The sequence below is a fragment of the Rhincodon typus genome, chromosome 2, assembly GCF_021869965.1.
Source record: "Rhincodon typus isolate 14 chromosome 2, sRhiTyp1.1, whole genome shotgun sequence".
Classification (NCBI taxonomy): Eukaryota; Metazoa; Chordata; class Chondrichthyes; order Orectolobiformes; family Rhincodontidae; genus Rhincodon; species Rhincodon typus.
The window spans coordinates 143704389-143716662 of record NC_063333.1 but is presented as its reverse complement, the minus strand read 5'-3'; the positions used below and the strand labels follow the sequence as shown (position 1 = coordinate 143716662).

Below are 12274 nucleotides of genomic sequence, written 5' to 3'. Positions count from 1 at the left end.
GCTTCCCTGATGAAACTGCTTAAACAGATTGCAAAATTCCAGTTCTACTTACTGAAGTAATAGTTCAAAATTGTAAAAAAATGCTATTACAGAAATATCTGTTGGATAATGTACGTTTGCAGCTGGCATTCTATTTTTAATTCAATATCCAATATTATCTATAAGGATTGATTTTTAATTTTCATACAGACTGGACTGTTTTAAAAAAATTTAAAATTTATTGATTTAACAGTCAAGTACTTTTTTCTTATTGGAGTGCTTTAATGAATGTAATTTCTATGCCAATGATGGACTTGTTTGGAAAAAAGTAAGCCGTCAATCCAACTTTGTTTTGCTTTGATATTGCAAATGTTGCATAATCATCTTGTCACTTTGTTTTGATCATTATGTTCATATTTCAGAACGTTACTAAGGAGAATGAACATTCCAGATACCAAATGAATTAGGCAGTTTTTAATTAAGTAAATAGGTGAATATCTTGCCAATTAAAATATAGTACTTAATCTGGATGCTATAAAAGTCCATTTTAAATAAATAATTACAAATTAGTTTTAATTCTAAATGTGAACTTTTAAAGTGACTCTATGATTCTTTGAAGGGTCAAATCTTACTCCAAATATTAACTCAGTTTCTTTTCTGACAGGTGCTGCCAGACTTGCTGAGTATTTCCAGTACTTTTTGTTTTTACTTAACTTTGATATTAGATATTTAAGGACATAGTGTGTGTTAATTTGTGAAGCAGGAAAATGGTCAATGCTATGCATCTATCACTATTGCAAACTGAAATGATAAGTTTCTGAGATTATCATAAGCAGTTTTCTTATAATAGAGTTTAGTCTGGGGGTTTGTGGAATACCTGCAGTGAGGCTTATTTACTTGAAGTCAAGACCAAAAGTAACATTAATTTCACTGCTTGATTCAGTTTTGTGCACATTTTCATCAGAGTGAGTGACTCATGAGCAATAAATTAAGGAATACTTTGGCATTTGACTTGAAGAATTGTAGGTCACGTGGAATTGGGAGGTGGTCTGGGGTACGGCCAGAGATGGAACTATAGAAGGGCCCAGGAATGTGCAATTAGAATGACACACACCATATGTCAAACAGAATTCTGAGATGGTTGTTCACCTTGGTGTTTGTGGTTATAAATTATTCATAGCCACACAATTTCTTGGCTTCATTGCCAGTAGTTGATTTGTGATAATATGTCTTCAGGATGGAAATTTGTAATATTCCTGGAAGCATTTATGAACTGGTCTGAGTTATTAGGGATGTACATTTAGGTGTGGGAAGTTTGTGAAGTTATGAAAAGATAATAAAAAAATGTAGGGGGAAACAGGAACTAAGACTATACTATATGTTTGTAAATTTTTATAACATTTTTCTTTTGCCATACCTTTTTTGGAGGTAGCAATCCCTGCTCAGACACGTTTCCACATGTGGCAGCATCTTGTTTTGACTAAGTGCTTATTTCTGTTTGATTTGAACGATAACAAAGTGTTGAAGAAACTCTGCAGGTCTGGTAGCATCTGTGAAGAGAGAAACAGTTAATGCTTCAAGTCCATTGAACCTTCTTTGGAAGTGAACGAGGCTAGAGATTGATGTTGTAGCTGGGGGTGAAATAATCAAAATAGTGTTCATGCTCTGAAGTTGTTGAACCCAATGTTGAATCCTGAAAGTTGTGAATTGCTGAAGTGGAAATTGAGGTGCAGTTCTCCAGTTTGCTTTAGGTTTTGCTAGAAGACTGCAACAGGCCTAAGATTGAAATGTTAGCATTAGCGCAAGAATTAGATGGGCCGTTATAATTAAGGTCAAATCTGTACCTACTCCATGCCCACATATGATTAGACCCTACAGGGGGTATAGATTCAGGATTAAGAATTGTGATTACTGTTTTGCCTTTTTGCCCAACAGCATTATATTTAATTTGAACTCAACTGTAATATCTAAAACAATATAGTCAAAGGCTTGAACTGGTTGCACCCTTGGATTATGTTGCTCGGTACTGCACTATATGATTCACTTAACCACTGAAACATTTCGATGAAGAGATTTTCCTTTTTAATTTCTCGACATACTTCATAAAACTAGGAGAACAGGGGAGTAGGATAATCAATAATTCTGTCGAAGCGTAGAGCAGGCGCAATGGGTCAAATGGCCTATTATATTGTATATTTCAGTGATTAACCATTCATCGTAGAAAGTTAAGGTAAAGTCACTGTAGGACTGCTCTCTCATGAGAGCAAGGATAGCCGGTGGTGGTTTGACCTGAAGGTTACCGTGCCTTAGGTAAGGGGAGAAATTGAGAAAGAAATTCCATCATGGTCACCTCAGCTGGTGTGGGAATTGAACCCATGCTGTTGGCATCACTCTGCATCACAAACTAGCCATCCAGCCAACTGAGCTAATCAACTTCTGCTACCGTAGAAAGTAAACTGAATATGTACAGGATAAATAAATGCACCTCTATATTCGAAGTGCTGCAGTGGGCATTACAATATGGATTGTTTTGAGTCAAGTCATTCAGTGTGACAGATTGTGAATTGGATTAATAAGGATTAACTGTAATTATACTTTGCACATGAATAGTTTAGCCTCAGTACATTGTCTGATTATTCATATCTCTTTTAATCCATTTGATGTTTCTTCAAAGCGGTAACTCTTAAATAAAAATTAAAATGCTGAAAACGCAAAGCAGTTTCTTTATTACGACTGAGGGTTGCTCAAATAGTTATGCTTATGTAGCTAAGAAAATATATTTAAGTGATTTAATATCTTGGTTCTTTTCTATCTTAGATGGGTTTGGAAGGTCTCAAACTGGATTATGTGAGAAGAGCTGAACATCCATTTACTTCAGAGCAGAAATGGATGGCTGTCAAGTGTGTGCACAGAGCTCAGCAGGTAAAACATTACTTTATTTCTAGACAGCACTTAATCACCCTTTTGTACTAAAAGATCAGTCTTCTTGACATTCTACATTGGAGGTAGTTTTAATGTATGTTGTTTAATGTTTTGGACCTTCTTCCAGCAGTTCAGATACTTTTAACTATTATGACTAGCAGTTCTTTCCTATACGTCCTGCACCCTTATAAAGAGAATAAAATTGTTGCACTCCATAATTCAAACAGTTTTGTGTTAACAATAACTAGTCATTTGTTGTACTCCCTCCAGTTTACAGATTTCTTGAATTTTACTCTGCAACATTCTATAGTAATGAGACCAGAGTTGTAGAGAGATGGACCATTAAATATAAATAAAGAACTTAAATTTGTATAATATTTATCACCGCCTCCATTGTCTGAAAATGCCTCACAGCCATTGAAACACATTTGAAGTGCAGACATTTTTGTAGCAATGTAGGTAACACAGCAACTGTAGACAAGCAGGCAGACCACCATGTTCCCAAGAAGAATTAGGGATAGGCAGTAAATGCTGGCCTACAGACAGCAGTGCCCACCGACATGCCATGAATATTTTTTTAAAAATACACAAAATGAGAATGACCAGTTTAACTGGTAATATTGGTTCATGGAGATGTGCCAGGACATCAGAAAAACACTTTGTTACTTTGATTAGTGACATTGAGGTATTTTGCATCTCACCTGAAAGCTATAGCCTCTGATAGTGCAGCAGTCCCTCTGTATTCTGGTGCTAACTAAAATGATGTCCTCAAATCTGGTGTGGGTCCTCTGTGGTGAGACTGCTATTGTTGAACCAAGGTTGACACATATAATGTTGCCTACACCTCATCCAAGTAATGTAAACAAAGGTTTCTTCCAGCTTTAGAGAAGAAAATAACTGGACAAGGATATTTTTGAAGCATTCTATTTAATTGTGTTGCTTGGTTTATTTGGTGCAACAATATGATAAGAATTTTCAAAGTGTTACTGGAATGTGATAGGATCCGATCATGCTGAAAATATTTAATGGAAATAATGTATATACTTGTCGATACTATATTGTATATTTATATTTGGAATGCAATTGTTTATTTCTCCCTTACCCATGAAAGTGTTGAGGCAGTGAATCAAGTTATTTGCTGATTTAATGTAATTCCATACTGAGTGAAAACTCTGCAGGGCTTTCTTGAAAACACCGTTTATTCCAATAACCATATTGATCTACATATGTAATATGTGTAGATTTGGCTTATTGCAGTCTAAAACCTGGCCCATAACTATAATTTGAAAATTCTTTCCTAATGCTCAGCAATAAAATAAGCTTGAACAGACAAGTAAGTTATTTCCTTGTGCTGTAGTTTCAGTGGTCGTAAAGACTGAAGCTGAATTGTACTTGTTTCCCCTTTATTCTGGTGTTTTAATTTTTTGCAATCTTTTCTGGATTCAGTGAAACTTACAGTTTAGATCTGATCTGAAATCTTCAAAATTCTGAGAGTCAAATTCTGACAGCAGTGTCCATCAAAAAATACTCATTATTTTAGAGGAATTCAGGTTCAATTACCACTGACAGGAGATTTTTTTGGTGAATTTAATAGCAGGACCTAGTTATAATTCCTATTTTCCATACCCTACTAGCATCCAGCCAGATTAGCAGGCTGACTGGCCTCTGAACAAGACAAATATTGACAGATACTTTCAACCAAGCTGTTCAGAGATGTAATTACGCACCTCTGGAGCAGGTAGGTCTTTAACCCAACAAAAACCGAAAGAACTGTGGATGCTGTAAATCAGGGACAAAAACGGAAGTTGTTGGAAAAGCTCAGCGGGTCTGGCAGCATCTGTGAAGAAAAAATCAGAACGTCTGAGGAAAGGTCACTGGAGCCAAAACGTTAACTCTGATTTTTGCTTCATAGATACTTCCAGACCTGCTGAGCTTTTCCAGCAACTTCTGTTTTTGTTCAGGACTTTAACTCAGCCAGGCCTCCTGGATCAGAGGTAGGGATGCTCTCACTGCACCACAACAGGCCTAGAAAACTATTGACTAAAACATTTGGGTGTGGTCCCTAGCAGTTGAAATCAATGGAAGGTCAGTGATCGGGGATTGGGGATTGCCTGAGGTTAATCACAGGCAGACCAATGGTTGTGACCCAAGCAGGTTTGCTGATCGTAAAGTGGGAGGTGGGAAAGGCCACCATCAGCTGAAGGGAGATCAAACATTTGTTTGAGTGTCTGCAAAGAGTGCGCCTGCTCCTCCTGGCCCAAATGAGAGCTGTGTTTAAAAAAAAAAAAAAAAAAAATTATAGATTTCAGTTAGCAGTTCTTTGCCCTTTGGCAGCTGGGTTTCTGGACTTCTATGAAACTGCGTTAGTTGATAAATATAAATTATTTTCCGAACTATACAGATTTAGTTTTGGTGAGTCTGCCAAGAAGGGACGTGCTGACATGCCTTGCAACCTACCACCATTTTTTTTGGAAAAAGGCACAGGCCTGAAGCAATGGGTTGGGAACATATTCCCTGATTTTAGCATTTACTCATTAACCAAAATATTGTACATTATTCCAAGAACCCAGTCCATGTCAAATAACATGTAAGCAGAAATATTTTTCAATTAGTTTTTAAACATTTATCTCTTGAAGTAAGATTGCATTAAGTCTTCTATAAACGCTCAAATCATAAATAATCTGGCTGTTAGCTTAATTTCTTGATTCATAGTGAGGCTGAGGCTTTATCTTTCCTTTAGATAGTAACCAAAAAAAAAGTGTACCTTAATAAAATTGAAGTGTGTCATAATAGTTGTACATTCATAAATTTCTCTCTGCTCAGGACAAAGAAGAGATTTGTTTTATGAAAGGAGCTTATGAGCATGTAATTCAATTTTGCTCAAATTACAACAGCCACTCGCAAGCTCTACCACTCACCCAGCAACAGAAAGAGTTGTACCACCAAGAGAAAACTTACATGGGCACTGCTGGACTTCGAGGTAATATTTTTTAAAACAGGTAACTGCTAGTTATGTGACGTAAAATTCTTTTCTGTGTGTAGTGCAATTAATAAGGTGTATTTGTGTACGTGCTCAAGTGCTGACCTCTGTCAGCCTGCACAGTACCCAGACACTTAAGCAATTTATTTATTTTTAAGGGACAATTCAAGATTTATCTCTTGTAACCAATATCCTTCAAGGCTGTAGGCATTAAATTGAAGGAGTCAATTTATTGAGTAAAGTGGGAAACACAGAATGAGGACAAGACATTTTCAGACATATGTTCCATTTGTTGAAGATCAGGGACCAGTCACATGCCCAGAATGATATCTAATACCAAAGAATTTCAGTACTGCCATTGCCTTCTGACACAATTTCTGTAATCAGCACAGCCTGAATGAAGTATTTTGGCTGCCGCAAGATTGTATATTAGTAAAGATTATTTAAATTGTTTAAGTTCATGTTCAGTGTGTACAAGGTCAGATTTGTTCGTCAATGTTCCAAATTGCCACTAGTCAAGAATGGAATATTAGTTGAAAAAGGTCAGCCATTCTTAGATATAGAAGAGAACAGCAGGATACAATAGTAAATTTCCATGCTGGAGGAATGAAACAGAACTAAGAAACTAATCGGTTTGCAAAAATACTTATGCTGTTAGACTAGTGTGCTTCAGTGACCTGGAAACATCATCTAACATAGTTTGTGGTTTCATTTTGTAGCATATTTTCTGAGAAGGACAGTAATAATTCATTTCAGTTTTTCTGACTGAGATATAAGAGCTTAATACATTATCCTTTGCCAAGATTCACCATAACTGCTTTTCTGTGATACCAGCTATCCCTTCTCATGTGCCTTCTTCACCCTCAACTCTTAAAATGAACACACAGCACTCTATTGCTATTTAGAACCATCAGTTCAGTTGCTTCCGATTTCCTCATTTTTCACCTTCCGCTTACAAACCAAGCCAAACCCTTCTCCCAACCCCATCCTAGTAATGATCCTGCCTTTTTATCTCGTTTTGCTATCCAAGTTTGAGTTATACAATCCACAGTATCACCAGCAATGCCATCTCTGATTGCTTCCCTCACCATTGCCTCATCTGTCAAGAACATACCTTTGGTGATCTCCTCTTCTATATATTAGCAACCACCTTCGAAACTATGCTGTCAAGCTTTCTCAATGAACCAGCAACACCAGCAACATGGCTATTTTCCATTACATCCCTAATACATCCGCCGCTTCTACTTTCATATTGAATGAGCCCCAGTTTCTTCCAGTTAAGTATTAGGAAGATCAAATCCATCATTTTTTGATTCACTACTGACTTCCAGGCCTTTTGCTGTTGATTTAACCCTCTTCCTGGCAGCTGTCAAAGTTTGCGCTACACTGCTTTTAACCTCTGATCCTGAAATGAGCTTCCAACTCTGTATTTTGTCTGTCACAAACACCACCTGGTTCCACTGCCATAAAGTCATCCACTTCTGTCATTGCCTCAGACAATCTGCTGCTGAAACCATCCTCTACATCTTTCACCTCCAGACTTGTCTATTCAAATGCTGTCCTTGTCAGTTCTTTTTAAAAGTGGTTCTGAAAGAGTTAGTGCTAAGGAATGAATTAAGCTTCATCCAATATGATGCGGTCATAAAGACTTGGGAAGTGGTGGGGAGAGAACACCTCTGGAGATAAAAGTCCCATCTGTGACCTTCGTTGTGTTAGTAACAATGTTTGTCATACTAATGCAACTTGCTATGGTATAATAAACTGGAACTACATGCAGCTTTAGAGCACAGACCAACCTCAAAATGTGCCAAGCAATAGTTCTCGCCAACCTTCTGTAAGATGCAGAATCATGGATCATATTGTTTTGACGTGTTCCTTCCAGAGTGTTTCCTTCAGTGCTGTAGAGAAGATACAGAAAATCCCCCAGAAATACTAGTGAGCCAAGATACCCTTGTAACCGAGAAAGTAAAATAAATTAATGTTGTTAAAGAGAGAGTCCTTGAAAAATTAACAGGCTTGAAGGCTGGTAACTTGCCTGTAGGCGTGGCCCTCGCCATGCGTCCGCCAGAGTCGCGCTCCAGGCTTTCCAACCCTCGCCATGCGTCCGCCAGAGTCGCGCTCTGGGCTTTCCAACCTTCGCCATGCGTCCGCCAGAGTCGCACTCCGGGCTTTCCAACCCTCGCCATGCGTCCGCCAGAGATACTAGATGAACTTAATCTAGGATATTGAAGGAAGTACCTGTAGAGATAATAGATGTATTGTGATCATCCTTTGTAATTCTATAAGATTCTGGAATGGCTCCTGCTGACTGGAAGGTAGCAAATGTAATTCCCATTATGTAAAAGAGGAAGAGGGAGAGTGGAGAACCGCAGAACTGTTGGCTTGATGTCAGTAGTAGGGAAAATGTTAGAAATTATTGTGAATCGTTTGATAAGTTTCCATTTTAAACGTAATTGCAAAATTAAGCAAAGCCAACTTTGATTTATGCAGGAGAAATCATGTTTGACAAACATGTGAGAAATTATTTTGAGGATGGTACTTGTAGCATTGGCAAAGGAGAGCCAGTGGATGTGGTGTATTTGGATTTTCAGAAAGCTTTTGGTAAAGTCCCACACAGGAGGCTCACGTAAAATTAGAGTGCCTGAGATAAACCTGAATATATTGGTGTGAATCGAGTATTGCTTTTTGAATAGAAAGCAGAGAGTTGGATTAAACAAATTATACTCAGCCTGGCAGACTATTACTAATTGGGTACTACAAGAATCAGTGCTTGGTTGATAATTGTTCACAATTTATATGAATGGTTTGGATGTGTGAGGAGCAATTGTTATGTTTCCACATTGATGATACCAAACTGGGTGGGAGCATAAATTGTGAGGAAGATGTCAGGAAACTTCAAGAGGACTCGGACAGCTAAGTGCGTGGGCTAGAACAGTTCGAAAGGAATGTCATATAATAAGTATGAAGTTATTTCCTTTGGCAGAAGAAAACGGAATTTCTTAAACAGCAACAAAAACAAAGCTGCTGGAAAGCTCAGCAGGTCTGGCAGCATCTGTGAAGGAGAAAAGAGTTAACATTTCGGGTCCGGTGCCCCTTCCTCAGAACTGATGGTGGCTGCGAAAACGTCAGTTTATATACAGTAAAAAGGGGAAGGGTTTTGGTATAGGGGGTAAACAATAGGATAGAGCCTAAAGAGAGAGAAGAGCAGTTCGACAGACAGAGTTGGTAACGATCAGGCTGGGAGGGTGAATAGTTGTTAATGGGGACTATGAGTGACTAATAACAGGAAGTGTATAGTGGCAGGCTATGTGGTAACAAGGCCTGCTGTGTGGGATAGGGGGCTGGGACATGGGAGAGTTTAGGCCCTCAAATTATTGAAGTCGATATTGAGTCTGGAGGGCTGTAGGGTTCCTAAGCGGAAAATGAGGTGTTGTTCTTCTAGCATGCATTGAGCTTCGCTCGAACACTGCAGCAAGCCAGAGACAGAGATGTTGGTTAGGGAACGAGGATGTGTTAATGTGGCAGGCAACGAGTAGTTCAGGGTCTTTTTTGCGAGCAGAACGTAGATGTTCTGCGAAGCGGTCGCCCAGCCTACGCTTCGTTTCCCCAATGTAGAGGAGACCACATTGTGAGCAGCGAATGCAGTAGACTAGATTCTGGGAAGTGCAGGTGAAGTGTTGCTTCACCTGGAAGATGTGCTTGTGTCCTTGGATACTGGGGAGGGAGGAGGCAAATGGGCAGGTGTTGCACCTTCGCCGGTTACAGGGGAAGGTGCCGTAGAGAGCTGTGGGGGTTGTTGGGGGTGAAGGAATTGTGGACCAGGGTGTCCTGGAGGGAACGGTCCCTGCGTAAGGTGGACAGGGGAGGGGAGAGGAATATGTGTCTGGTGGTGGCATCTTGCTGGAGGTGGGGGAAGTGGCGCCTGATGATCTTCTGGATGTGGATGCTGGTGGGATGATAGGTAAGGACAAGAGGAATCCTATCGCTGTTGTGGGAGGGAAGAGAAGGGGTGAGGGTGGAAGTGCAGGAGATGGGTTGGATCTGGCTGAGGGCCCTGTTGACAACGGTGCTAGAGAATCCTCGGTTGGGGAAGAAGGTGGGCATTTCAGAGGCTCCCTTGTCGAAGTTGGCCTCATCAGAACATACATGTCGGAGATGGAGGAACTGAGAGAATGTGATGGAGTCTTTACAGGAAGTGGGGTATGAGGATGTATAGTCCAGGTAGCTGTGGGAGTCAGTGGGTTTGTAGAGGATATTAGTGGCCAGTATATCCCCAGAAATGGAAACAGAAATGTCGAGGGAGGGAAGGAAGGAGTCAGAGATAGACCAGGTGAAAGTGAGGGCAGGGTGGAAATTGGAGGCGAAATTGATGAAGTTTTCCAATTCCGGATAAGCGAGGGAAGCAGCACTGATGATATCATCGATGTATCGGAGAAAGAGTTGTGGGTGGGGGCCGGAATAGGATGGCACAAGGAATGTTGCACACACACCACGAAGAGACAGGCATAACTAGGGCCCGTGTAGGTACCCATGGCCACCCCTCTTACCTGAAGAAAATGAGAGGAGTTAAAAGAGAAGTTGGTGAGAGTGAGGATGAGCTCGGCCAAGTGGAGGAGGGTGGTGATGGGTGGGGATGGTTCAGGTCTTAGCTCCAGGAAGAAGACACCCTGGTCCACAATTCCTTCACCCCTAACACCACCACCACCACCACCACACCCTCTCCCCACGCACCCCCCACCCCCCCCACCCCCCAACGCCTGGGAAGGTGCAACACCTGCCCATTTACCTCCTCCCTTCCCAGTATCCAAGGACACAAATATACCTTCCAGGTGAAGCAGCGCTTTACCTGCACTTCCCAGAATCTAGTCTACTGCATTTACTGTTCACAATGTGGTTTCCTCTGTACTGGGGAAACGAAGTGTAGACTAGGTGACCGCTTTGCAGAACATCAACGTTCTGCTCACAAAAAAAGACCCTGAACTACATGTTGCCTGCTACTTTAACGCACCCCGCTGTTCCCTGACCAACATGTATGTCTCTGGTTTGCTGCAGTGTTCGAGTGAAGCTCAACGCAAGCTAGAAGAACAACACCTCATTTTCCGCTTGGGGACCCTGCAGCCCTCTGGACTCCATATTGAGTTCAATAATTTTAGGGCCTAAACTCTCCCATGTCCCAGCTCTCTACCCCACACAGTAGGCCTTGTTACCACATAGCCTGCCACTACACACCATCTGTTATTAGTCACTAATAGTCCCCATTAACAACTATTCACCCTCCCAGCCTGATCGTTATCAACTCTCTGTCTGTCCAACTGCTGTTCTCTCTCTTTACGCTCTAGCTTATCATTTACTCCCTACCCCATCCCCCTCCCCCTTTTTTCTGCATATAAACTGACGTTTTCACAGCCACCATCAGTTCTGAGGAAAGGTCACTGGACCCGAAACGTTAACTCTGTTTTTTCCCTCACAGATGCTGCCAGACCTGCTGAGCTTTTCCAGCAACTTTGTTTTTGTTCCTGATTTATGGCATCTGCAGTTCTTTTGGCTTTTATTTAGAATTTCTTAAATTGTGCCCTAACAGATCTATTTCTTCGATTCCATGAGAGTGTAAAAACTAGCTTAAAGGTGCAGCAAGAAATTAGGAAGGCAAGCTGTTCTGTTGATATTCATTTAAATGGAATTTTAGTACAGAATTAGAGAAGTTATGCTACAGTTGTGTCAAGCATTGGTGAGACTGCATCTGTAGTATCGTGTATCGCTTTCATAGAATCATAGAACCCCTACAGTGTGGAAACAGACCATTCGGCCCAACAGGTCCACACTGCCCCTCCGAAGAGTATCCCACCCAGATCCATTCCCCTAACCCTGCGTTTCCCATGTCTAACACACCTAACCCAGACATCCCTGGGGACTATGGGCAATTTAGTTTGGCCAATCCACCTACCCTGCACATCTTTGGACTGTGGAAGGAAACCGGAGCACCCGGAGAAAACCCACGCAGACACGGGGCGAATGTGCAAACTCCACTTTGGTCTCATTAACAAAAATGATGCACTTGCCATGGAGAGAATTCAGCAGAGGTTCACCAAATTAATTGCTAAGGTGTTTCAGAGATAGTAGGAACTGCAGATGCTGGAGAATCTGAGATAACAAGGTGTAGAGCTGGATGAACACAGCGGGCCAAGCAGCATCAGAGGAGCAGGAAGGCTGAAGTTTCGGGCCTAGACCCTTCTTCAGAAAATTCCTTTACAGTCATTGATTTTGATTTGATTTGATTTACTACTATCACATGTACCAAGATACAATGAAAAGTATTGTTAATTGTGCTAACCAGACATATCATACCTTAGATAAATACATCAGGGTAATAGAATAGAATATAGTGTTACTGCT

General features: G+C 40.7%; 1 protein-coding gene across 1 annotated transcript in view; it reads left to right on the top strand.

Moving 5' to 3' along the window:
- atp2c1 (ATPase secretory pathway Ca2+ transporting 1) overlaps nucleotides 1-12274 on the top strand; it is a 110529-nt gene that overhangs the window by 76779 nt on the left and 21476 nt on the right. Inside the window, exons 16-17 of the mRNA XM_048607132.1 lie at nucleotides 2797-2901; nucleotides 5725-5881. Of these exons, the coding sequence (XP_048463089.1) occupies nucleotides 2797-2901; nucleotides 5725-5881 (262 nt within the window). The remainder of the gene's footprint in view (nucleotides 1-2796; nucleotides 2902-5724; nucleotides 5882-12274) is intronic.